We start from the raw sequence: 26,026 nt of genomic DNA on the forward strand, positions 1-26,026 counted from the left end.
TGGGAAAAAGGGAGGGAAAAACAGCGGGAAAAAGGGATTTTGGGGAGAAGGGGAAGGAAAAACAGCAGGGAAAGGGGATTTTGGGAAAAAAGGGGAAGGAAAAACAGCAGGGAAAGGAGATTTTGGGAAAAAAGGAGGGAAAACAGCGGGAAAAGGGGATTTTGGGGAAAAAAGGGAGAAAGCAGCGGGAAAAGGTGATTTTGGGAAAAAGGGGAAGCAAAAACGCGGGAAAAGGGGATTTTGGGAAAAAAAGGAGGGAAAACCAGCGGGAAACGGTGATTTGGGGAAAAACAGCAGGAAAAGGAGATTTTGGGAAAAAAGGGAGGGAAAAACAGTGGGGAAAGGGGATTTTGGGGAAAAGGGGAAGGAAAAACAGCAGGAAAAGGGGATTTTGGGAAAAAGGGAGGGAAAAATAGCAGGAAAAGGTGATTTTTGGGGAAAAACAGCAGGAAAAGGGGATTTTGGGAAAAAAGGGAGGAAAGCAGCGGGAAAAGGTGATTTTGGGAAAAAGGGGAAGCAAAACGCGGGGAAAGGGGATTTTGGGAAAAAAGGGAGGGAACACTGCAGGAAAAGCGGATTTTGGGGAAAAAAGGGAGGAAAGCAGCGGGAAAAGAGGATTTGGGGAAAAAGGGGAAGGAAAAAAAAAGCCGGAAAAGGGGATTTTGGGAAAAGGGGAGGGAAAAACACGGGAAAAGGAATTTTTGGGAAAAAAGGGAGAGAAAAACAGCAGGAAAAGGGGATTTTGGGAAAAAAGGGTGGGAAAACAGACGGAAAAGGTGATTTTGGGGAAAAAATGAGGGAAAACAGCAGGAAAAGGGGATTTTGGGAAAAATTGGCATCTCCAAGGGAAAAAAAGGGATTTCCTCCTCAATAATCCCCCAAATCCTCACGTGAGGTTGGAATCCCAGGGAAAAAAGGGAATTCCCGAGTTTTAGTGGATTCCTGAGGTTGGTTTTCCATGGGGATGCCGGGATTGAATTCCAGAGGTGCCAAGGAGAAGGATAAATCCGGGAATTACGGATTTGGGGGCCGTAAAGGACGTTTTAGAAGCGGAATTTTTGGGGAAGGTCCGGGAATTTGGGGATCAGCTGGATCCCAAAGATTAGGGGAAACGGGAAAAGCCGTTTCTCTGGGAAAATCCATGGAATGGGCTGGGTGAGGAGGCAGGATTGGGAGAGGGATGGAGACAAAATCCCGGGATTTCCCCCCATCTAAAGCCGTATAAACACAGGGAAAGGGATTCTTCGAAAAATTCCCAGATTTCCTGAGGCCCCGGGATGGAATTCCTGGAGAAGCTGTGGCTGCTCCATGCCCGGAATTATCCAAGGCCAGCTTGGATCCACCTGGGCCAGTGGCAGCTCATCCCATGATCCCGAAATTCCCTCCCAGACCAACCCATCCCGGAATTCTCTGATGCTCTTCCCAAATTTTGGGATCACTTCCAGCTCCGGGAATTTTTCCAGAGGCCTGGGAGCGAGCCAAGCTTTTCCTCAACCAAATCCAAGATTTAAAGGGATTTTCCCTCTTTTCTCCCAGATATTTCCTTCCTTTCATTCCTTTATTTTTCCTTATTTTTGGGGGGTTTTTTTGGGAATTTTTTCGCTGCCGGAATTATTTCCCTCTCCGGCTTTTTTTCCCCTCCTCCCTTTGCTCCAGCCTGGCTGAGCCGGAATCGAATTATTCAGGATAACTCCATTATCCAATTATTTCCAGGAAAAAAAAAAAAAACCCTCCTCGCTGAGCCTCTGCTTTTCCAGGAAAAACCCTGGGATAAACAAAGCAGATCCCGAAATTCTCCCCGCTTTATCCCGGTTTTTGTGGCTTTGATGTTCCCAGGACGATTCCTGGGAATTCTCCGGAATAAAACGGATGGAAAATTTTCCAGCTGCCTGGACTGTGCCTGCTCATCCTGGGATTCAGGGATGGATAATTCGGGAATTCGGCGCTGTCAGGGGAGGTTCTGCCTCACTTCTCCCCTTGGGAGAGGTCGGAGAGCTCGGAAAACCTGGAATTATCCCTGGGGGAGCTGGGAAAGGATTCCTGGGGATTTATGGAATGCTCAGGTAGGATGGGATGGAAAATCAGGGATTATGGGAATGGGATAAGCAGAGGGTTGGGAATGAGCTGGAAGTGGGGATGGATGTGAGCTGGGAATTCCCGCTTTTTGGGGATGAGCTGCTGAATTCCACAGGGCCTGGAAATCAGGGAAAGGGAGGGATGAGAGGCTGGAAATCCTGGGAAAATTCCTGGCTTTATCCCAATCCCAGAAATCCCAGCAAAGTTCTGCTCCAGAAATTCCAGCCTGGAGCAGCGACTCCAACAGGGAATGGGATCCAGAGGGGGAAAAGTGAAAGTTTTTGGGAGCTGGGATTTTTCCAGGCAGGATTTTCCCCTCTGGAATCGATATCAGGGGTGGGGGGGTCAGGAGCTGCTCTTCCATCCCGGGTCATTCCCAGTTTTTCCATAGGGAGCTGGAGTGGGAATGCAGAGTCATCCTTAGGGATGATTGCGGAGAGGGGAGGAATTCCCTCCGAATTCCAGGTTTTTACAGGATTCCAGGGAATGAGGGAAGGCAGGAGAAGGAAAACACATCCCAAAGGTTTCCCTTGGCAATATACATCGGGAACAGGATTTTTGGGATCATTCCAGGCCCTTTTTCCCCCCCCCCCCCGTGATCCTCAGCTTGTTGCAAGTGCTGGGAAAAGCCGCGATTCCAACCCTTGGAAAACTCCCAAATTCCCAATGGAGACCCTTGGGAAAGCACCAAAACCTCCCCAAAAAAAACCCCAAACCCCGGGAACTCCTGGGATCCACCTTAAATTCCCGGCCGTTTATCCCGCAGGGAGAAGCGCCATTCCCGAACTCCCACTTTTCCCGAGGGATTTTCCTTACCTCGATCAGCTGCGCCAGGGAAAGTCTGGAGCGGGCCAGGATGAGGCAGGAAAATCCCACCGGGGAGCGAGCAGAATTCCAGGCTGCATCCCACGCCATCTTCTCCTCCTCCTCCAGGGTTTGTTTGTGCCAGCTCCTTCGGATCCGGGATTTTTATGGATCGCGGCCGAAGAGTCGCTGCTCGCAGCGCGGGAGCAGCCGCTGGAAGCCGTTAATTAATTAATTAATGAGGCGGTGTCAATGACAGAGCCCCGGGCAAGGGGGATCGGGAGCAGCGGGAGCGCTTCCTGCTCATCCAGAGGGAAAGGAATTCCCTTTGTAATCCCTGCGTGGCTTTTCCAGGTTTTTTGTTGGTGCCAGCTGCTTCCTGAGTGATCCCAGCTGTTGGATTGGGGAGGGGATTCGCCTTTTTTTCCGTGAAAACAGAAAAAAAAAAAACCAACCAGGATTCGAGGTGAGTTTGGGATTCCTCGGGAGTGGCGGAGGGTTGGAATTCTGGGCTTTTCCAAGCGGTTTTTTAAGCCGGCGTGGATTTTTTGGGCTGCTTTCCTGAGGTTTGGGATGGCACCTGGATTTCATGGGATCGTGGAATTCCCAAATTGTTTGGCCTTAAAGCTCGTCCCATTCCATGGGCAGGGACGCTTCCCGCTATTCCTTGGATATTCCAGGGATCCAGGGGCAGCTCCAGCTGCTCTGGGAATTCCAGCCCAGCCCCTCCCCACCCTCCCGGCCTGGAATTCCTTCCCGAAATCCACGAAACCTTCCCCGCCTTCCGTTTCAAGTGGATTTCTGGATTTTGGGATTCTGCCCTGGGAAAAATCCTGGGATTTCAGGCAGGAAAACAAGCGCAGGGATCCAGGAGGATCCAGGAGGATCCAGGAGGATCCGGTCATTCCAGCGCTTTTAGGGGATGAAACAGAATTCCAGCAGAAAAACCTTCCCATAGGAAAGGAATATTCCAGCAGCTCCAAGGCTGAATTATGGGAATATTCCAGGAGTTTGCAATGATCCCAGGGCGGATTTGGAGGATTTACATGGAGCTGGGAAAATCCTCGGGAATTCCAGAAGGGAATTCCGTGGGAAGAGACAGACGGTGGCAGCAGCGAGACAGAGAATTCCTGCTTCCCAAATTTCCTATGGAAATCCAAGAGGATCCCAAGGAATGGTTCCCTGAGCTGCTTTTCCAGCTGAATTTCTTTGGGAATGAGGCTTTTGGATCCAAGACTTTCCTTGGCCTTCTCCCATTCCCTCATTTCCCTTTTCCAAAATTTGCTGGGTTCCAAAAAATCGGGATAAAACTCCGGGAGATACCGAGGAATTCCCGGGTGTTGTTAAAGAATTCCCGGTGGAAGGAAGGACGAGCAAACGGGGATAAATCCTGGATCCCGGAGAATCCGGGAATGCCGGGCCTGGCCAATTCCTGGGAAGCTTTGATTCCCAAATCCACGAGAAACCGGGCTGCCAATTCTTCTGGAATTCTTTCCTTCGGGAAAAGGCTGTGGAAACGCCGGGATTTGTTCCAGAGGATTTTGTGGGAATGCATCCCAGGTGCTGGGAGTATCAACTCCGGGAATTCTGGGATGTGAATTCCAGGTCATTCCCAGGGCCTCGTCCTGGAGCTGGGAATTCCAGCTGCCATCCTTTTATCCTCAGAAAGTTTGGGAATTGGATTTGCCTTGGGAATTCCCGGAGCGTTCCAGCCGGGACATTCCTGGAGCTGCCAGGGAATTCCTGGGAATTCCCTCCTCTCCCTGTGCTCCAAAGGGATCCGAAATTCCTGGGGAAAAGCCGCCCAAAGCTTGGGAATTGCAGCGCATTCCCAGCGGATCCTTCTCTTTCCCCTTTTCCCGAGCTCCCCGCGCGTTCCCCCTTTCAGGGACGGCCGCAGTGGGAATTCCCAGGGAGAAAAGCGGGATTGGGGCGGATCCCAGAGCTGCCAGCACTCTGCGGCCTCATCCCGGCCCCCTCCTCTTCTGCGGGATCGGGGGGAGCAGGAGCTGCTGCTGGGATCGGGATATTGCGGGATTGGGATTGTGGGATTGGGATCGGGATTATTGGGGGATTGGGATTACTGTGGGATTGGGATTACTGTGGGATTGGGAATGTGGGATTGGGATGGTGGGATCGGAATTATTGTGGGATCGGAATTGTGGGATTGGGATTGTGGGATCGGGATTGTGGGATTGGGATGGTGGGATCAGAATTGTGGGATCAGAATTGTGGGATCGGGATTGAGGGATCGGGATTGGGATCGGGATTGTGGGATTGGGATTGAGGGATTGGGATTGAGGGATCGGGATTGTGGGATTGGGATTGTGGGATTGGGATTGTGGGACTGGAATTGTGGGATTGGGATTGTGGGATTGGAATTATTGTGGGATCGGAATTATTGTGGGATCGGGATTGTGGGATTCCCCCCGGCCTTTGCTCCTTTCTCCGGCACCGCTGGATTTGGATTGGATTTTATTGCTCTTGAATTTCTATTTTATTTTATTTTTGGCTCTGGAAGTGCCGTTTGCAGAAAACCGGGAAACTGCCTTCTTTTCCCAATTTTTTTCCCAATTTTTTTCCCAATTTTCCCCAATTTTCCCCATTTTTCCCCAATTTTCCCTCAATTTTTTTTCCAATTTTCCCCAATTTTTCCCAATTTTTCCCCAATTTTTCCCCATTTTTTCCCCAATTTTCCCCAAATTTTCTCCCAAATTTCCCCCCATTTTTTCCCCAATTTTTCCCCAATTTTTTCCCAATTTTCCCCAATTTCTTCCCAATTTTTCCCCCAGTTTCTCGGTTTTTTTTTTCCCTGCAGGGAGCAGCCGCCGCTTCCCCTTTAAATCCTCTCCGGATTTTCCCTTTAAATCCCGGGGTGGATTCCAGGCGCTGGAATTTTCCAGGGATGGCGGCGTGCCAGGGGTTGCCATGGCGACCAGGAGCGAGACTTCCCGGGATTTCAGCTCCTCTCCCTTTGGAAAAAGAGTCCAAAAAAAGCAGGAAAGGAGTTGGAGCCGGGAATTTTCCTGCCGGGATCATTCCCATGGATTCCCGGCTGATCCCAAGGTAAGATGGAATTTTTTGGGCTGCTCGGAGATTCCATGGAATTGCTCTGGAATGGATCCCGGGGGATATCGTGCTCCTGTGGGATTGGGTTCGGACATCAGGGAGTTCCAGCTCGGGAATTTTTGGGATTTGGGGGGAAAAATCTGTGTCCCGATGTTTTGGAGGGTTGGGAAGGGAAGTTTGGGGAGCTGGGAATTCCGGCAATTCCTGCTTTTCCTGCCTGCACGCCGCTGGAATGCGCCGCATTCCCTGCAGGTATTCCCTGGATCCCGGCTGATCCCGGTGGGATTCCGTCGGGAATGGGAATGGGACGGAACGGTGGCATTCCCTGGGATAAAATATTCCCTAAATCCCAGCTGGTCCCGATGGGAATGTTGGGAATGGGATGGAACTGTGGGATTCCCTGGGATAAAATATTCCCTAAATTCCTTCTGGTCCCAATGGAATGTCGGGAATGGGATGGAACTGTGGGATTCCAGGGATAAAATATTCCCTAAATCCCAGTTGGTCCTGATGGGAATGTCGGGAATGGGATCTAACACTGGGATTCCCAGGGATAAAATATTCCTGAAAATTCTTGCTGGTCCCGATGGAACATTGGGAATGGGACAGAACTGTGGGATTCCCTGGGATAAAATATTCCCTAAATCCCAGCTGGTCCCAATGGAATGTCGGGAATGGGATCTAACACTGGGATTCCCTGGGATAAAAAAAATTCCCCAAATTCCCACAGGTCCCGCTGGAATGTGGATAACGATGGAGAATTCCCGCTTCCGTGAAAACCTTGGAGCGAGGAATTCCCGCGGCATTCCCAAAGATCCCGGCTGGAAGCGATCCCACATTTCAGGCTGCCCAAATCCAGGGACAATTCCAGGGATAATGGGAAAGACCTGGAGCTGATCAAGAATTCCAAGGAAAAGCGACGCCGTTGTTCCCTAAAAACCGGGAGCAGCTCATCCCGATGAAATTCCGGGAGATTTTGGAAATAAAATTCCAAAAAGGATAAAAAAGAGCAAATGAAATTTAAAATTTAAAATTTAAAATTCCAGAGGTGTTTTCCCAAAAAACCTGCGTCCGTCGAGATATCCCAGATTTTTTTCTCCCGGTTTTTGGTAATTGGAAGCATCTCAGGTCGCTTTTCCTTGGATTTTATCCCCAAAATTCGCCTCCGAGATCCAAAACGGTCCCATTTTCCCTCCTCAGCATTCCAAATTCCCAGGTTTTTTGGAATAAATCATGGAATTCTGGAAGGGACCTCAAAGCTCATCCAATTCCAGCCCTCCTGGAATTCCGAGGTCGGAAAAATCCAAGGCCGGAAGCTGAAGTTGAGGATGGAAAAGAGGGAATGGGAATGTGAGGCCATCCTGAGGGAAATCCGGGAAAATCCTGGATTTGTGGGAATTCTCCAAAGGAGAACGGGACCTGGGGGCTGGGGAGATGGAAAATCGGGATTTTGGGAAGGGATTCCTGGCACAGGGATTTGGGAATTTGGGATTGGATTTAGGATTTTTAGGAGGAAAGGAAAGAATTCCTGGGGCTGAGGTGTCCGGGACCCCCTGACTTTGGGATTTGGGAATTTTAGGATTGGTTTAGGATTTTTAGGAGGAGGGGAAAGAGTTAAAGGTGGCTGAGCTGCAGCAGAGAACTCCGGGAGCTCCTGAGCGATGGATTTGGGAATTTTGGGATTGGTTTTGGGATTTTTGGGAGGAAGGGAATTCATTCCTGGGGCTGAGGTGTCTGGGACCCCCTGAGCGATGGATTTGGGAATTTTGGGGTTGGATTTAGGATTTTTAGGAGGAAAGGAAAGAATTCCTGGGGCTGAGGTGTCCGGGACCCCCTGACTTTGGGATTTGGGAATTTTAGGATTGGTTTAGGATTTTTCCCTGGTGGCTGAGCTGCAGTACAGGACTTTGGGAACCCCCTGAGGGATGGATTTGGGAATTTTGGGGTTGGTTTTGGGATTTTTAGGAGGAAAGGAAAGAATTCCTGGGGCTGAGGTGTCTGGGACCCCCTGAGCGATGGATTTGGGAATTTTGGGGTTGGTTTAGGGTTTTTCCCTGGTGGCTGAGCTGCAGTACAGGACTTTGGGACCCCCTGAGCGATGGATTTGGGAATTTTGGGATTGGTTTAGGATTTTTCCCTGGTGGCTGAGCTGCAGTACAGGACTTTGGGATCCCCTGAGCGATGGATTTGGGAATTTGGGGTCGTTTAGGGTTTTTAGGAGGAAGGGAAGCCGTTCCTGAGCCATTCTCGGCCGTCACGTGTCCCCCGCTGCCTCGGAGCCGCAGGAATTTCCCTTTTCCCAGGATTTCCTGGAATCTTCCCAACTCTGGGTGGGAGAGGGGGGGGGGGGGGGGAATGTGGAGCTTGGCAGCAGCAGCAGGAAAAAAAAAAAATCCCAAAGTTTCTTTGGAACAGCGCGGGGCTGGGAAGGGCCGGGAGCTGCGCAACGGCCCCAAAAGCCCATCCTGACCTTTTCCCTTTCGCTTCCCTAAAATCCGAGCTGACGAAAGCCGGGATTATTTTTAGCCCTTAAGAAACAAAAAAAAAAAAAGGGGAAGAGGAGGAGCAGGAACTTTGGGATCAGCGCCGATGGGATTTGGTCATCCCGGCTCCCGTGGGCGGCGGGGATTTGGGGTTTTGCCTCCAGGTGTGGGATGGGATGGGAGGGAGAAGCTCCAGCCTTGGGAAGAGCGAGAATTCCCGGATTTTCTGCGGCTGCCGAGCCTTTTCCAGCCGCGATTTCGCCTCGTGGCGGGTAGGTCGCTCCTAAAACTGCTCGGTTTAGGGCTGGGATCAGCCTAAAGTTAAGCCGCTCCGAGGAAATTTGGGAATGGTTTCCCCCTGCTAGAAACGGGATCAGGCGGATTTTCCTGGAGCCCAACCCGGCTTTTCCCGTGGTTTATCCCCCCCCCAAATCCCGGCTTTTCCCGAGGGAAGGCGATTCCTTTTAGGAGCGGAGCTGCCGGCGGAGTTTAGGCTGGATTAAAGCCTCTCCTTGCTGCCGCCGCGCCTTTTCCAGGCGGGAATATTCCCGAGCCTCCGGCTGCCGGGAGGGATTTCCCAGCCTCGCCTGGAATTCCAGGGCCGATGGAATAAACTGGAAAAGCTGGCTCAGGCGAGAAATCGATACCGCGCTCATTAAAGCCGGCCTGATAAGCTCGGCTTATCCGGTTTCAGTCCCGGGAGCGAGGGGGGAGCGATCCGTGAGGAGAAAGCTCCAAGGTGGCTCAGGAATTCCACGGAAAGGCTGGGAAAGGCGCGGCTTTGGGGGGAAAAGCGCGGCTTTGGGGGGAAAAGCGCGGCTTTGGGGCTTTTACAGAAACCAGAAGCAGCTCGAGCTCCCAGGAAGGGCTGGGTTTAAACTGCGGTTTAAGCTTGGGTTTATTTTGGGGCTGGGTTTAAACTCCGGTTGAGTTTTGGGGCTGGGTTTGAACTTCGGTTTAAACTGGTTTGTTTTGGGGCTGGGTTTACACCTTGTTTTAAGCTTGGGTTGAATTTGGGGCTGGGTTCAAACTTGGGTTTAAACTTCGGTTTGATTCGGGGCTGGGTTTAAACTCCGGTTTAATTTTGAGGCTGGGTTTAAACTTTTTGGTTGAATCTGGGGCTGGGTTTAAGCTTCGGTTTAAACTTGGGTTTGATTCCGGGGCTGGGTTTACACTTGGGGTTTGATTTAGGCCTGGCCTAAAGCCGGGGCTGCCTGGAATTCCCAGCAGCGCTTCCCAAAGAGCCGGAAAAGGGGAATTTCTGGAGCTCCCCAAGGAATCCCGGCCGGATGAGCCTTGAAAAGTCGGCCTTTGCTGCCTTTTAGGCCGAGCCTAAACGAAAGCCAAGTTTAAACCCAGCCATTCCCAGATAAACTCCGGGATCAGGCGGAGGAACAGGGATTAACCTTGGGCACCTGGAGATTCCCGATTCCAGGGTTGGGGTTTTTTCGGGAATGGGAGCGGAATAAACCTCGGCAGGTGGCCGGGTTTTAGCTGTGTGCTAAAACCAGTTCTAACTCTGATCCCAGCCCAGCTGAGCCACAGGCTGGGAATGGTTCCATTCCTTTGGGATTGGGAACGGCCTCGTGCAAAGCACCTGGGCCTTCCCAAACCGGAATTTCGGGAGAACGCCCGGAGCGGGAATTTCCTCCGGGAATTCTGCTCCTTGCGAGGATTTTTTTGGGAATTCCAAGTCCTTTTTGAGCCAAGGGCCGCTTTTCCCGGATGAGCTTTTCCGGACGAGCTTTTCTGGGACGAGCTTTTCTGGGACGAGCTTTTCCCGATGAGCTTTTCCGGGATGAGCTTTTCTGGGATGAGCTTTTCCCGATGAGCTTTTCCGGGATGAGCTTTTCTGGGATGAGCTTTTCCGGGATGAGCTTTTCCCGAGCCATTCCCGGGATCCTCGAGGGATTTCCTTAAGCAGAAATGAGGATGAGATTCCTGCCTGGGAATTCCTGCCGGGAATCTCGGCACCAGGAGGGTGAATGGGATTAAGGATCCGTTAGGAGCAATCGGGGTGGAGTTGGGGATTCGGGAGCTTTTCCAGCTTTTCCTGGAAACAGGGAAAAGCTCCTGCAAATCAGGGAAATTAGGGAATGAAAGGGATCCAGCTCCAGGCCGCTCCGTGCTTTCCTTGTTTCCTGATCCAGGAATTCCAGGGGAATATTCCCTGATTTTGGCTCTCCTCGGACCATTGGGAAAAATTGGGGAAATTTGGGAAAATTTGGGAAAATGGAAAAAATTGGGGAAAATTCGGGAAAAATTGGGAAAATTAGGGAAAATTTGGGAAAAATTGGGAAAATTTGGGAAAACTGGGGGAAAATTGGGGAATTTGGGAAAATTTGGGAAAACTGGGGGAAAATTGGGAAAAATTTGGGGAAAATTTTGGGAGAATTTGGGAAAAAATGGGAAGTTTGGGAAAATTGGGAAAAATTGGGAAAATTTGGGGAAAAATTTGGGGAAAATTTGGGAAAATTTGGGGACAAATTGGGGAAAATTGGGAAAATTTGGGTAAATTTGGGGGAAAATTGGGAAAATTAGGGAAAATTTGGGGAAAAATTGGGGAAAATTGGGAAAATTAGGGAAAAATTGGGAAAAATTTGGGAAAATTTGGGGAAAACTGGGGGAAAATTGGGGAATTTGGGGAAAATGGAATTTGGGGAAAATTGGGGAAAATTTGGGGAAAATTGGGAAAAATTGGCAAAAATTGGGGAAAATTTTGGGAGAATTTGGGAAAAAATGGGAAAATTGGGGAAAATTGGGAAAAATTGGGAAAATTTGGGGAAAAATTGGGGAAAAATTGGGAAAATTTGGGATTTCCTTGATTCCCTCCGTGTTTTCCCGGGATTTCCTTGATTCCCTCCGTGTTTTCCAGGCGATGTCCGAGGCTGGAATAACGGGATCCCTGCTCCAAGAGGAGGAAAACTTCTCCTCCTGCCTGGCTCGGATCGACGGCCTCATCCTCAAACCTCTGCTCCAGGCAGGTAAATCCAGGGAATTTTCATCGGGAATTCCCAGCCGGAGCCAATCTGAGAAGGGATCCCCTTTTCCCTGGATTCTGGAAATCTTTCTCCTCTGCTGCTCTGGAGCAAAGGGAAAACTTTCCATGGAATGGGATCCGTGTGGGAGTGTCCAGTTCTGCTCGGGATGAGAGTTCAGGGCATCGATCCCTGATTTCGGGAGCACTCGGGAGAAACGGAACCGCTTCCGGTGGGAGAGAAATCGGGGAAAACGAGGAAAAGTTTTGTGCTGCGGAATTTCCTTCTCAATTAATGGATCGGGAGGGAATTTAGGGATCAGCCCATTCCATGGGCAGGGGGAAATTCCATATCCTGGGCTGCTCCAAGCCCCAGTGTCCAACCTGGCCTTGGGCACTGCCAGGGACCCAGGGGAATCCACAGTTTCTTTGGGAATTCCAGCCCAGCCCCTCCCCACCCTCCCAGCCAGCAATTCCCAAGATCCCACCCCAATCTCCCATTTTCCAGTGGGAAGCCATTCCCTGGCTCCTGTCCCTCCAGCCCTTATCCCAAATCCCTCTCCACCTCTCCCAGAGCCCCTTTCAGGCCCTGCAAAGAGCTCTGGAATTTTCTCCAGGCTGGAAAATCCCAATTTTCCTCACTCTAAAATCCAGCCGGCCAGCAGACCCAGACAACGCATCCCACAAAATTTCTTGGGAATGGCGCCTTTCCCGCCGCACTTTTCCCTATTTTCCCCTCGCAGAGCCCAAGGATCCGAAGGAAAAGGAGAACTTCCGGCTCTTGGCGCTCCTCAACGAGCGCTTCCAAGCCCTCTGGAATTTCACGGAGGAGAATTCCCGGATCCTGAGGGGAAAATGCGGCAGCTCCGAATCCGGCTGCATCCAGGATTTTTACATCATCTGGAAAGGCGACCTTTTCCTGAGCCTCTGCATCCAGTGAGTGCCGGAATGTTCCATTGGCGGGATTCCATTGATCCAGGCCGGGACCATTGGGGAGAGGGAATCTTGAGCTGGACGTGGGAATATCAGGGAAAACCGGGATGAGGGATAAGGATGGAAAATATCATTGGAAAAGGGGATTTGCTGGGGTTGTTCCGTGATTTTGTGCTGGTGGATCGGGATGTGAGATCCCAGCAGGAGCAAAGGTTTTGGGATAGCTGAGATTCCCACATTTTCCCAGCAGATCCCACATTTTCTCCCAACAAATTTCACATTTTCCTGGAAAATCCCACAGTTTCTCCCAAAAAATCCCACATTTTCCTGGAAAATCCCACAGTTTCTCCCAAAAAATCCCAATTTTCCTGGAAAATCCCACAATTTCCCAGCAAATTTCACATTCTCCTATCAATTCCCACGTTTTCCTGGAAAATCCCACAGTTTCTCCCAGCAAATCCCAATTTTCCCAGCAAATCCCACAATTTCCTGGAAAATCCCACATTTCCCCACCACATCCCAGTTTCTCCCAGCAAATTTTCCCAGCAATTCCCACATTTTCCCAGCAATTCCCACATTTTCCCAGCAATTCCCACTTCTTCCCCCACCGATTCCCCCAACGTTCAATTCCCCCTTTTTCCTCCTCCATAAAAGCATCCGAAGCTTTTCCAGCTGGGATTTTCTATGTTGGCGCCCCAGCAATGGGAATCGGGAAGCGGCTCCCGGATTCCTGCTCATCCACCCTCGTTTTCCAGGGATTTTTTCCACAGGGAATCCTTTTTGCCTTGGATTTGCTGCCTGAGCTTTGCCTCGATGGGAAGGGTTTGGAGCAGGGGGCGTTTTCCTTTGGGATCTGATCCCGGGGATTCGAGCTGCTTTTCCTGGGATTTGCTGGGAAAAAGTGGGATTTGCCGAAAAAATTCCGTTTCATCCCATCCCAGAATCCTGGAACGGTTTCCCTTTATTTTAAAAATTCCATTGATTCGAAGGGAATTTTCCTTTCCCAGCTGAGGATCCCTGGAGGGAGCTGCACTATCCAGGGATTTTCTGCTGGCGGTTGGAAGAATTCCTTTGGGAATATCAGGAAAGAAGTTGGAATTGCAATTGGAAAATTCCATTGGTTTTGGGAAGTTTCGGAATGCAAAAGAAAGAAGGGGGGAAAAAAACATTTTTAGGGAATTAGGGAATAAAATCCGGATCGCTGGGATTGGAAGGGATTTCCAAGGTCAGCTCATTTCCAGCTCTGTGCACCGGGAATTTTCCTCTATCCCAGGATCCATAAAATCATCCATTTGGGAATTCTTCATCCAGGAAAATGCAGATCTTGGATGAAAATCTTGAATGGAAAAAGAAAATTCCGAGTTCTACTCGGAAAAAATGATCCAAGCTCGGAGCCGGAGTGGCACAACTCCATCATTTACATCCCAGAATTCCCGAATTCTCCGAATCCCGCTGGGAATTCTGTGCTGAGGAGTCCATGAAGGAGCAGCTCCGAGGCTGCAGGCAGGAATTTCATTCCATAGAATCCGATGGATCCTGGTGTTAGCAGCACTTTTGCCTTATCCAAGCCTTCCCCAAAAAATCCTGGAATTAAGATTGGGAAAGACTTCCAAGACCCTTTTTCCAGAGGGGCCTTTTTGGGATTTAGGGAACTTCCCAACAACTTGGGATCCCCGAACTCATCCCAAATATCCCTCTCGAGCCCCTCCCGCGTATCCTTGGAATTTTTTTCCAGGTATTTCGTCACCTTCGCCAACTTTGTCGTCGTGCAGGGATTCGAACAGGCCGCCAAGAGCAGGAGGTGAGCGGCTTGGAAAATCCTTGGGAATCTTGGGAATCCTTGGGATATCGGGCAGCTCTGAGCACGAGAGAATCCCGGAATTCTGGAGTGCTTTGGAAAACTCAGCTCGTTCCATCCTGGGAGCTGTCCCGGCTTGTTCCGAGCTCCGTCCACCCTCGCCGGGGACAATTCCGGGGATGGATTTCCTCTTTCCAAGCACGCCCAGCTCCTTCTGGAGTGGTAACCTTGGAATTCAGGGATTTAGGGAAGGGGTGGGATCTGAGAGAGGATTCTGTGGGAATCTGGCAGGGAATTGCCGCTTGTCCCGGAATTTTCTGGGAAGAACAAATGCAAACCTGGATTCCCACCCGCTTCGTTCCCGGATTTTTCACGCCTTTCTCCGCACAGAAAGTTTGGGAAACAGAAAAGCGGGAATTTCCGGGATAACTCACGAACCTTTCTCGTCATTCCCAACTTTCCAGCGAGGCCTGGAAGCTCCACAAGCCGGTGCTGAAACAATTCCTGAGGGATTTCACCTCGGAGAGCTCCCTGGCCTTGGCCCTGCATTCCGTGCTCCACAAACCCCTCCGGAATCACATCCAGAGCTACCTCCGGCTCCTCTCCCAGCTCCAGGAGCAGCTCCAAGAGGTGGGAATCTCCTTGGAATGCCGAGGGGCTTTGTGGGAAGAAAGATTCCCAAAAATCCCACCTGGACTTCCTTTGGTCCAGGATGCGTCGCTAAATATTCCCGAAAATCCAACCTGGATCTTCCCAGGGTGGATTCCTTGCTAAATATTCCCAAAAAATCCCGCCTGGACCTTCCCGGGATGGATTCCTTGCAAAATATTCCCGAAAATCCCGCCTGGATTTTTCCAGGATGCGTCACTAAATATTCCCGAAAATCCAGCAAAAGTGCCAGGGAAGAAATATTCCCAAAAATCCAACCTGGACTTCCTTTGGTCCAGGATTCCTTGCTAAATATTCCCGAAAATCCCACCTGGATTTTTCCAGGATGCGTCGCTAAATATTCCCAAAAATCCAACCTGGACTTCCTTTGATCCAGGATGCGTCGCTAAATATTCCCGAAAATCCCACCTGGACCTTCCCGGGATGGATGCATTGCCAAATATTCCCGAAAATCCCGCCTGGACCTTCCTGGGATGGATTCCTTGCTAAATATTCCCGAAAATCCTGCCTGGATCTTTCCAGGATGGACGCGTTGCTGAATATTCCCGAAAATCCAGCAAAAGTGCCAGGGAAGAAATATTCCCAAAAATCCAACCTGGACTTCCTTTGGTCCAGGATGCATTGCCAAATATTCCCGAAAATCCCGCCTGGATCTTCCCGGGATGGATGCATTGCCAAATATTCCCGAAAATCCCACCTGGACCTTCCCGGGATGGATTCCTTGCTAAATATTCCCGAAAATCCCACCTGGATCTTTCCAGGATGGACGCGTTGCTGAATATTCCCGAAAATCCAGCAAAAGTGCCAGGGAAGAAATATTCCCAAAAATCCAACCTGGACTTCCTTTGGTCCAGGATGCATTGCCAAATATTCCCGAAAATCCCACCTGGATCTTCCCGGGATGGACGCGTTGCTGAATATTCCCGAAAATCCAGCAAAAGTGCCAGGGAAGAAATATTCCCAAAAATCCAACCTGGACTTCCTTTGGTCCAGGATTCCTTGCTAAATATTCCCAAAAATCCCACCTGGATTTTTCCAGGATGCGTCGCTAAATATTCCCAAAAATCCAACCTGGACTTCCTTTGATCCAGGATTCCTTGCTAAATATTCCCAAAAATCTCGCCTGGATTTTTCCAGGATGCGTCACTAAATATTCCCGAAAATCCAACCAAAGTGCCAGGGAAGAAATATTCCCAAAAATCCAACCTGGACTTCCTTTGATCCAGGATGCATTGCCAAATATTCCCGAAAATCCCACCTGGATTTTTCCAGGATGGATTCCTTGCTAAATATTCCCAAAAATCCCACCTGGACCTTCCCGGGATGGATTCCTTGCAAAATATTCCCAAAAAATCCCACCTGGATCTTTCCAGGATGGACGCGTTGCTGAATATTCCCGAAAATCCAGCAAAAGTGCCAGGGAAGAAATATTCCCAAAAATCCCGCCTGGACTTCCTTTGGTCCAGGATTCCTTGCTAAATATTCCCAAAAATCCCACCTGGATTTTTCCAGGATGCGTCGCTAAATATTCCCAAAAATCCAACCTGGACTTCCTTTGGTCCAGGATTCCTTGCTAAATATTCCTGAAAATCCCACCTGGATCTTCCCAGGATGGATTCGTTGTTAAATATTCCCAAAAATCCCACCTGGACCTTCCCAGGATGGATTCCTTGCTAAATATTCCCAAAAATCTCGCCTGGATTTTTCCAGGATGCGTCACTAAATATTCCCGAAAATCCAACCAAAGTGCCAGGGAAGAAATATTCCCAAAAATCCAACCTGGACTTCCTTTGGTCCAGAATGCGTCGCTAAATATTCCCGAAAATCCCACCTGGATCTTCCCAGGATGGATTCCATGCTAAATATTCCTGAAAATCCCACCTGGATTTTTCCAGGATGGATTCGTTGTTAAATATTCCCAAAAATCCCACCTGGATCTCCCCTCATCCAGGACGGACACGCTGCTGAATATTCCCGAAAATCCAACCGAAGTGCCAGGGAAGGAATATTCCCCAAAAAATCCACCCTGGATCTGCCTTGGCCCAAACCCGAAGCTTTCCTGGCGTTTTCCCTTCTTTTCCCAGGAATGTGAGAAGGACGTGGTGGGCTCGGTTCTGCGGGAATTCGGGAAGCTGGAATCTTTCAGCAGCCAGGTCCTGGATGAGGCCTGGCTCACCAAGGAGCTGTGGAAATCCTTGGGATACAAATTCACCGTGAGTCCTCCCCGGGAATCGTGGCCGGGATGGGAGGCGCCCTTTGGGAATGCGCCCTCCGTATCCGTGTGGGAATTCGATCGGGATTGGGAATTGGAGGCTGGGATTCCACAGAGCAGAGCCGGGTGGAATTCTGGGGAGGAAAGTTCGGGATTTCCATCAGGAATAGGGAGCTGATGCTTTTCGTGGAATCGGGGAATGGTTTGGATTGGAAGGAGCTTCGATCCCATCCCGTTCCAGCCCCATCCATGGGCTGGGACTCCTCCCGCTATCCCAGCATCCATAAAATATCCCAGCATCCATAAAATATCCCAGCTGGATCCAGGGCCTTGGACATCTCCAAGGATCCCACTCTGAGGCTGCTCCGGCTGGTTTTTTGGGAATTCACCTGCTTCCCACCCTGTTTTTCCAGGAAGCATCGAAGGGGTGGGTTTGGGGTTTTTTTTGTTGTCCCTTTTTTTTTTCTTGGATTGGGATGGCAGCGTTTCCCTGGGATTTTAAGGAATGCTCGGTATTGGGGGATGGAAGAGTTGGAGAAACTCCCTGGGGGTTTGAAGCTGAGTTTGGTGTCCAGGGGGGGCCGCTGGGACCCTGAGCCAGAGGGAATTTGATGGGATCGGGAATTTGATGGGGATTGGGAATTTGATGGGATCGGGAATTTGATGGGATCGGGAATTTGATAGGGGTCAGGAGTTTAATATGGATCGGGAATTTGATGGGGATCGGGAAATTGATCTGGATCAGGAATTTGATCTGGATTGGGAATTTGATAGGGATCGGGAATTTGATGGGGATCAGGAGTTTAATATGGATTGGGAATTTAATATAGATCGGGAATTTAATATGGATCGGGAATTGATAGGGATCGGGAATTTAATGGGGATCAGAAATTTAATATGGATCAGGAATTTGATGGGGATTGGGAATTTCATGGGGATTGGGAATTTGATGGGGATCAGAAGTTTAATATGGATTGGGAATTTGATAGGGATCAGGAATTTAATATGGATCAGAAATTTAATATGGATCAGGAATTTGATGGGGATCGGGAATTTGATGGGGATCAGAAATTTAGTATGGATCAGGAATTTGATGGGGATTGGGAATTTGATGGGGATTGGGAATTTTATAGGGATCAGGAGTTTAATATGGATCGGGAATTTGATGGGGATTGGGAAATTGATCTGGATCAGGAATTTGATCTGGATTGGGAATTTGATAGGGATCGGGAATTTGATGGGGATCAGGAGTTTAATATGGATTGGGAATTTAATATAGATCGGGAATTTAATATGGATCGGGAATTGATAGGGATCGGGAATTTAATGGGGATCAGAAATTTAATATGGATCAGGAATTTGATAGGGATCGGGAATTTGATGGGGATCAGAAGTTTAATATAGATTGGGAATTTGATAGGGATCAGAAATTTAATATGGATCAGGAATTTGATGTGGCTCAGGAATTTCATGGGGATTGGGAATTTGATGGGGATCAGAAGTTTAATATGGATTGGGAATTTGATAGGGATCAGGAATTTAATATGGATCAGAAATTTAATATGGATCAGGAATTTGATGGGGATTGGGAATTTGATGGGGATCAGGAATTTAAAATGGATCAGGAATTTGATAGGGATCGGGAATTTGATGGGGATCGGGAATTTGATAGGGATCAGACATTTAATATGGATTGGGAATTTGATAGGGATCAGAAATTTAGTATGGATCAGGAATTTGATAAGGATCAGGAATTTGATAGGGGTTGGGAATTTGATGGGGATCGGGAATTTGATGGGGATTGGGAATTTTATAGGGATCAGGAGTTTAATATGGATCGGGAATTTGATCTGGATCAGGAATTTGAGGCTGGAATTCACCAGAGCAGAGCTGGGTGGAAGAGTTGGAAAAACTCCCTGAGAATTTCAAAGCTGAGTTTGGTGTCCAGGGGGGCCACTGGGACCCCGAGCCAGAGGGAATTTGATGGGATTGGGAATTTGATGGGATCGGGAATTTGATGGGGATTGGGAATTTGATGGGGATCAGGAATTTGATAGGGATCAGAAATTTAGTATGGATCAGGAATTTGATGGGGATTGGGAATTTGATGGGGATTGGGAATTTTATAGGGATCAGGAGTTTAATATGGATCGGGAATTTGATGGGGATTGGGAAATTGATCTGGATCAGGAATTTGATCTGGATTGGGAATTTGATAGGGATCGGGAATTTGATGGGGATCAGGAGTTTAATATGGATTGGGAATTTAATATAGATTGGGAATTTAATATGGATCGGGAATTTAATATGGATCAGAAATTTAATATGGATCAGGAATTTGATGTGGCTCAGGAATTTCATGGGGATTGGGAATTTGATGGGGATCAGAAGTTTAATATGGATTGGGAATTTGATAGGGATCAGGAATTTAATATGGATCAGAAGTTTAATATGGATCAGGAATTTGATGGGGATTGGGAATTTAACATAGATCGGGAATTTGATGGGGATTGGGAATTTGATGGGGATCAGGAATTTGATAGGGATCAGAAATTTAGTATGGATCAGGAATTTGATGGGGATTGGGAATTTAATATGGATCAGGAATTTAATATGGGTCGGGAATTTGATAGGGATCGGGAATTTGATCTGGATCAGGAATTTGATCTGGATTGGGAATTTGATAGGGATCGGGAATTTGATGGGGATCAGGAGTTTAATATGGATTGGGAATTTAATATAGATCGGGAATTTAATATGGATCGGGAATTGATAGGGATCGGGAATTTAATATGGATCAGAAATTTAATATGGATCAGGAATTTGATGTGGCTCAGGAATTTCATGGGGATTGGGAATTTGATGGGGATCAGAAGTTTAATATGGATTGGGAATTTGATAGGGATCAGGAATTTAATATGGATCAGAAATTTAATATGGATCAGGAATTTGATGGGGATTGGGAATTTGATGGGGATCAGGAATTTGATAGGGATCAGAAATTTAGTATGGATCAGGAATTTGATGGGGATTGGGAATTTAATATGGATCAGGAATTTAATATGGGTCGGGAATTTGATAGGGATCGGGAATTTGATGGGGATTGGGAATTTGATCTGGATCAGGAATTTGATCTGGATTGGGAATTTGATAGGGATCGGGAATTTGATGGGGATCAGGAGTTTAATATGGATTGGGAATTTAATATAGATCGGGAATTTAATATGGATCGGGAATTTAATATGGATCGGGAATTGATAGGGATCGGGAATTTAATGGGGATCAGAAATTTAAAATGGATCGGGAATTTGATAGGGTTTGGGAATTTGATGGGGATCAGAAGTTTAATATAGATTGGGAATTTGATAGGGATCAGAAATTTAATATGGATCAGGAATTTGATGTGGCTCAGGAATTTCATGGGGATTGGGAATTTGATGGGGATCAGAAGTTTAATATGGATTGGGAATTTGATAGGGATCAGGAATTTAATATGGATCAGAAGTTTAATATGGATCAGGAATTTGATGGGGATTGGGAATTTGATGGAGATCAGGAATTTAAAATGGATCAGGAATTTGATAGGGATCGGGAATTTGATGGGGATCGGGAATTTGATAGGGATCAGACATTTAATATGGATTGGGAATTTGATAGGGATCAGGAATTTAGTATGGATCAGGAATTTGATAAGGATCAGGAATTTGATAGGGGTTGGGAATTTGATGGGGATCGGGAATTTGATGGGGGTTGGGAATTTGATGGGATCGGGAATTTGATGGGATCGGGAATTTGATGGGATCGGGAACTTGATAGGGGTTGGGAATTTGATGGGGATCAGGAATTTGATAGGGGTTGGGAATTTGATAAGGATTGGGAATTTGATGGGGATCGGGAATTTAATGGGGATCAGGAATTGAATATGGATCGGGAATTTGATAAGGATCGGGAATTTGATCCGGATCAGGAATTTGATCTGGATCAAGGATTTGAGGCTGGAATTCGCCAGAGCGGAGCTGGGCGGCCGAGCTGCAGGAACTCCCTGGGGGTTTGAAGCTGAGTTTGGGGTCGCGCGTTTCACCGGAACCCCGAGCCAGCCGATCCCTGCAGGAATTCTCGCCTGGAATTCCAATGCCGGCTTTTCCCGCTGCTCCATCCCCGGCAGGACGTGCTGTGCGTTCCCGAGAGGAGGCTCCTGGAGGACAGCAGGAACCTGCCCGTGGCTGCCGGCGCCGCCCGCTCCGAGCGCATCCTGCTCTTCGACGACGTCCTGGTGCTGATCCAGGTCGGGCCGGGATTCTCCGGAGGGGCTGGGACGGGAACGCGGAGAAAGGGCAGGAATTTCCCAAAGAAATGGCAGGAAAATCCCAATGGAATGGCAGGGATTTCCCAAGAAAAGGCAGGAAAATTCCAAAGAAATGGCAGGGATTTCCCAAGAAATGGCAGGAAAATTCCAAAGAAATGGCAGGGATTTCTCCAGAAAAGGATGGAAAATTCCAAAGAAATGACAAGAGTTTTCCAAGAAAAGGCAGGGAAATTCCAGCGCAATGGCAGAAATGACAAGAATTTCCCAAAGGGATGGCAGGAAAATTCCAAAGAAATGTCAGGGATTTCCCAAGAAAAGGCAGGAAAATTCCAATGGAATGGCAGAAATGGCAGGATTTTCCCAAAGAAATGGCAGGAAAATTCCAATGGAATGGCAGGAATTTCTCCAGAAAAGGATGGAAAATTCCAAACAAATGACAAGAGTTTTCCAAGAAAAGGCAGGGAAATTCCAAAGAAATGTCAGGGATTTCCCAAGAAATGGCAGGAAAATTCCAATGGAATGGCAGGAATTTCCCAAGAAAAGGCAGGAAAATCCCAATGGAATGGCAGAAATGGCAGGAATTTCCCAAAGAAATGGCACTAACATTCCAAGGAATGGCAGGGATTTCCCCAGAAAAGGCAGGAAAATCCCAATGGAATGACAGAAATGGCAGGAATTTCCCAAGAAAAAGCAGGAAAATTCCGGTTCTTTTGCTGCGACTCCAGCAGACTTTGGGAAAAGTTGGGAGAACTTTCCCGGCTCCATCCACTTGTGGATTTCACTGGAAAACCAAAGGAAATTTGGGAAGGAGCGGAGGAGATCCCCTGAACATTCCCGCACTCGCTGGGGATTATCCACAGGCACCTCCCGAATATTCCAAGCCCTTTCCCCCTGGGAATTGCGGCCCTGGGTTGTTCCAGGGGTGGCTCAATGCTCTCATTCCATGGCTCCCACGCTTTGGGAAAACCAGGATTTTTCCATGGTTCCTGCAGCCACTGGAGGTGGTTTGGGGAATTTGTGGGAATTTTGGGGAACTTCTGGGAATTTCTGGGAATTATTGGGAATTCTTTGGGAATTTTGGGGGATTTCTGGGAGTTTCTAGGATTTTTTGGAAGTTTTGAGATTTTGGGGAATTTCTGGGGAATTTCGGGGAATTTTTGGAATTGCTGGGAATTCCTGTGAATTTTGGGGAATTTCTGGGAATTTTGAGAATTTCTGGGATTTTTTTTGGCATTTGGGGGAATTTTGGGGTATTTTTGGGAATTTTTTGGAATTTGTGGGAATTTCTGGGAATTTTGGGAATTCTTTGGGAATTTCTGTGAATTATTGGGAATTTTTTGGGAATTTTTGGGTATTTTGGGGATTTCTGGGAATTTCTAGGATTTTTTGGAAGTTTTGAGATTTTGGGGAATTTCTGGGGAATTTCGGGGAATTTTTGGAATTGCTGGGAATTTTTGGGAATTTTGGGGTTTTTTTGGTGAATTTTTGGAATTTCTGGGAATTTTGGGGGTTTTTTGGAATTTCTGGGAATTGCTGTGAATTTTGGGGAATTTCTGGGAATTTTGAGAATTTCTGGGATTTTTTTTGGCATTTTGGGGAATTTTGGGGTATTTTTGGGAATTTTTTGGAATTTGTGGGAATTTCTGGGAATTTTGGGAATTCTTTGGGAATTTCTGTGAATTATTGGGAATTTTTTGGGAATTTTTGGGTATTTTGGGGATTTCTGGGAATTTCTAGGATTTTTTGGAAGTTTTGAGATTTTGGGGAATTTCTGGGGAATTTCGGGGAATTTTTGGAATTGCTGGGAATTTTTGGGAATTTTTGGGAATTTTGGGGTTTTTTTGGTGAATTTTTGGAATTTCTGGGAATTTTGGGGATTTTTTGGAATTTCTGGGAATTGCTGTGAATTTTGGGGAATTTCTGGGAATTGTGAGAATTTCTGAGATTTTTTTTGGCATTTTGGGGAATTTTGGGGTATTTTTGGGAATTTTTTGGAATTTGTGGGAACTTCTGGGAATTTTGGGGAATTTTTGGGAATTTCTGGGAATTTTGGGAACTTCGGGGATTTTTTTTGAATTTCGGGGAATTGGGGGGAATTTTGTTTTGAATTTGGGGGGATTTTTAGGAATTTCTGGAAATCTCTGGGAATTTTGGGGAATTTTTAGGGATTTCTGGGAATTTTTGGCAATTTCTGGGAATTTTTGGGAGTGCGGAGTGTCCCCAGCCACGGCCGCCGCCGCCTCATTCCCGTCAGGTAATTCCAGCTTGGATTTATCCCGCTGAGCTCCCGGCATCCAGCAGGAATGGATCCAAACCTTGGAGCTGCAACATTCCCAAACCTCGCGAACAGCTCAGGATCCACCCTTGGGAATGGGGCGGAGATTCCATGGGAATTCTCATCCTGCTGGGAGCAAGCGCTTCCAGGCTCCCTAAAAACTCCGGGAAAAGCAAGCCGGGCCCCGGGATGGGGTTTATCCGCCCGATTTTGGCGGAGTTGGATCATCCGCGGGATCATCCCATCACCCTGCGGCCGGGATGGGCGCACGGGATCAGCAGATTCCATGGGAATTCCTCCCTGGAATCCACGATTCCCATCCGTGTCTCACCCGCTGCTGCTGCCGAGTTTTCTGGAGGTTTGGGAATGACAGCTGGATTGGGATTGAAGTGGTTGGGAAGCTGCATGTCCCCGCCTTGCTGGCTGTCCCAAATCTGGGGGGAAAAAAGGGGAATTCCTTGGAAAATTCCATCCTGGCAGGCAGCAGCTCGGTGTGGATGCGAGGCAGGGAAGGGAGATGGGAAAATCCCCATTTTCCTTTGATGTTGTTCCGTTTGGGTGCTGCCGATCCAAAAGGCGACTCCCGAAATCTGGGATTTCTGGGATATTTTGGGTGGTGCCCCTGGAATGCAGATCCTCAATAAATCCTGGCGTGGATTGGATGGAAAGGGAGCTCAAAGTCGATCCATTCCCACCCCATCCCATGGGCACGGACACTTCCCACTATCCCAGGCTGCTCCAAGCCCCATCCAACCTTTCCTTGGATACTTGCAGGGATCCAGGGGCAGCCACAAAGCTCTGGGAATGATTTGGGAATGTTGCCATGGGATAGGGAAGGAATTCCTGTGGAGATCAGGAAGGTTTTGCTGCTGGATGTAGCCTTGGAATTACGGAACGGTTTTAAAGCAAGAACTTCCCTCTTTTCCCGTGCGTTTTCCATCTCCAAGGCCTCTCATCCCGATGTGGGATGGATGGGATCCCAAAAAGGAGGGAATTCCGTGGAAGGGCCGGAGCAAAGGGCTGTTTGCAGCGACACCAGGAACATCTTTTCCCGGTTTTTTTTTGGTTTGTTTTTCCAGGGGAACAGCTTCCAGAGTTTCGATCTGAAGCTGGTGTGGGTGGATGAAAAGTGCGGAGAGAAATCGGCTCCGGGATCGTGAGTGAGAAATTCCCAGCGGGAATTAAAAATCCAGGGAATGCAAATGTTGAGGGTGACGGGAAAATGACCCAAAGCTCGCTCCCGTCTCCTTTCCAAGCAGTTTTGGGATGTGGATATTGGGGATCTCAGCAGCTTGGAATTTGCTGCCTGATTGAAATCCCAGAATTTCTGAGCTTGGAAAAACCCTCTGGAATCATCCGAGCTGTGCCCAGCCCAGAGCACCTCCAGGAATTTTCTGGGCACCTCCAAGGCTGGGAATCCAAACCTCCCTGGGCAATTCCAAGGCCTGAGCGCCTTTTCCATGAAAAAATTCCTGCCGCCTCCGGGAATTCCCTGGATACCTCCAAGGCTGGGAATCCGAACCTCCCTGGGCAATTCCAAGGCCTGAGCGCCTTTTCCATGAAAAAATTCCTGCCGCCTCCAGGAATTCCCTGGATACCTCCAAGGCTGGGAATCCGAACCTCCCTGGGCAATTCCAAGGCCTGAGCGCCTTTTCCATGAAAAAATTCCTGCCGCCTCCAGGAATTCCCTGGATACCTCCAAGGCTGGGAATCCGAACCTCCCAGGGCAATTCCAAGGCCTGAGCGCCTTTTCCATGAAAAAATTCCTGCCACTTCCAGGAATTTTCTGGGCACCTCCAAGGCTGGGAATCCAAACCTCCCAGGGCAATTCCAAGGCCTGAGCGCCTTTTCCATGAAAAAATTCCTGCTGCTGTCCCACCCGCCTCTCCTCTCATCCCAAATTCTTTACTCCAGACTTGGAGAACTTGAGATCCCTCCAGGAAAAGCACCTGGAAAAGCAGCGGCAGCTCCTGGAGGGGCGCGGGAAGAGCAGGAATTGCCGTTGGATCGGGAAATGCCGTTTCCATGCCGGATTTTCCCTTCCAGGTACGGACTGCGCGTCACAACTCCGGAAGAAACCTTCGTCCTCTCCGCCAAGGAGCCCCAAATAAAGGTCGGGCTTCGGGATTTTCCCAACTTTTTATGATTTGAGGCAGGATAATCATCCAGGAGGGCTCGCCTTGGGATTTTTCACTCTTTTTCCAAGAAAATCTGGGATGAGATTGCCGGAGGTGGCTCCGAGTTGATGGGATTGAGGAATGTCGGTGGGAGCCCATCGGTTTCTTCCTGATTTTCCTGGAGTTTTCCACAGGCAGCTTGGGATTTTAATGAACGTCGTGATTAAACATCCAAGGGGAAATTTCCCACTTTTTTCACATCCAAGTGGAAATTCCTCCCTTTTTTCACATCCGAGTGGAAAATTTT

The 26,026-nt window shown here is 48.3% G+C and overlaps 2 protein-coding genes across 2 annotated transcripts in view; one reads left to right on the forward strand and one right to left on the reverse strand.

The window, feature by feature from the left end:
• TMIE (transmembrane inner ear) overlaps positions 1–3,017 on the reverse strand; it is a 32,307-nt gene extending 29,290 nt beyond the window's left edge. The window contains exon 1 of the mRNA XM_039549337.1: positions 2,893–3,017. Coding sequence (XP_039405271.1) covers positions 2,893–2,991 — 99 coding nt within the window. The 5' untranslated portion in view covers positions 2,992–3,017. The remainder of the gene's footprint in view (positions 1–2,892) is intronic.
• A 242-nt stretch (positions 3,018–3,259) lies between these two features.
• The window catches only part of ALS2CL (ALS2 C-terminal like), a 51,292-nt gene continuing 28,525 nt past the window's right edge, over positions 3,260–26,026 (forward strand). Inside the window, 10 exon segments of the mRNA XM_039549339.1 lie at positions 3,260–3,346; positions 5,699–5,946; positions 11,308–11,416; positions 12,153–12,345; positions 14,078–14,143; positions 14,605–14,770; positions 16,894–17,022; positions 21,187–21,306; positions 24,682–24,758; positions 25,649–25,715. Coding sequence (XP_039405273.1) covers positions 5,809–5,946; positions 11,308–11,416; positions 12,153–12,345; positions 14,078–14,143; positions 14,605–14,770; positions 16,894–17,022; positions 21,187–21,306; positions 24,682–24,758; positions 25,649–25,715 — 1,065 coding nt within the window. The 5' untranslated portion in view covers positions 3,260–3,346; positions 5,699–5,808.

The sequence above is a fragment of the Corvus cornix genome, chromosome 2, assembly GCF_000738735.6.
Source record: "Corvus cornix cornix isolate S_Up_H32 chromosome 2, ASM73873v5, whole genome shotgun sequence".
Classification (NCBI taxonomy): Eukaryota; Metazoa; Chordata; class Aves; order Passeriformes; family Corvidae; genus Corvus; species Corvus cornix.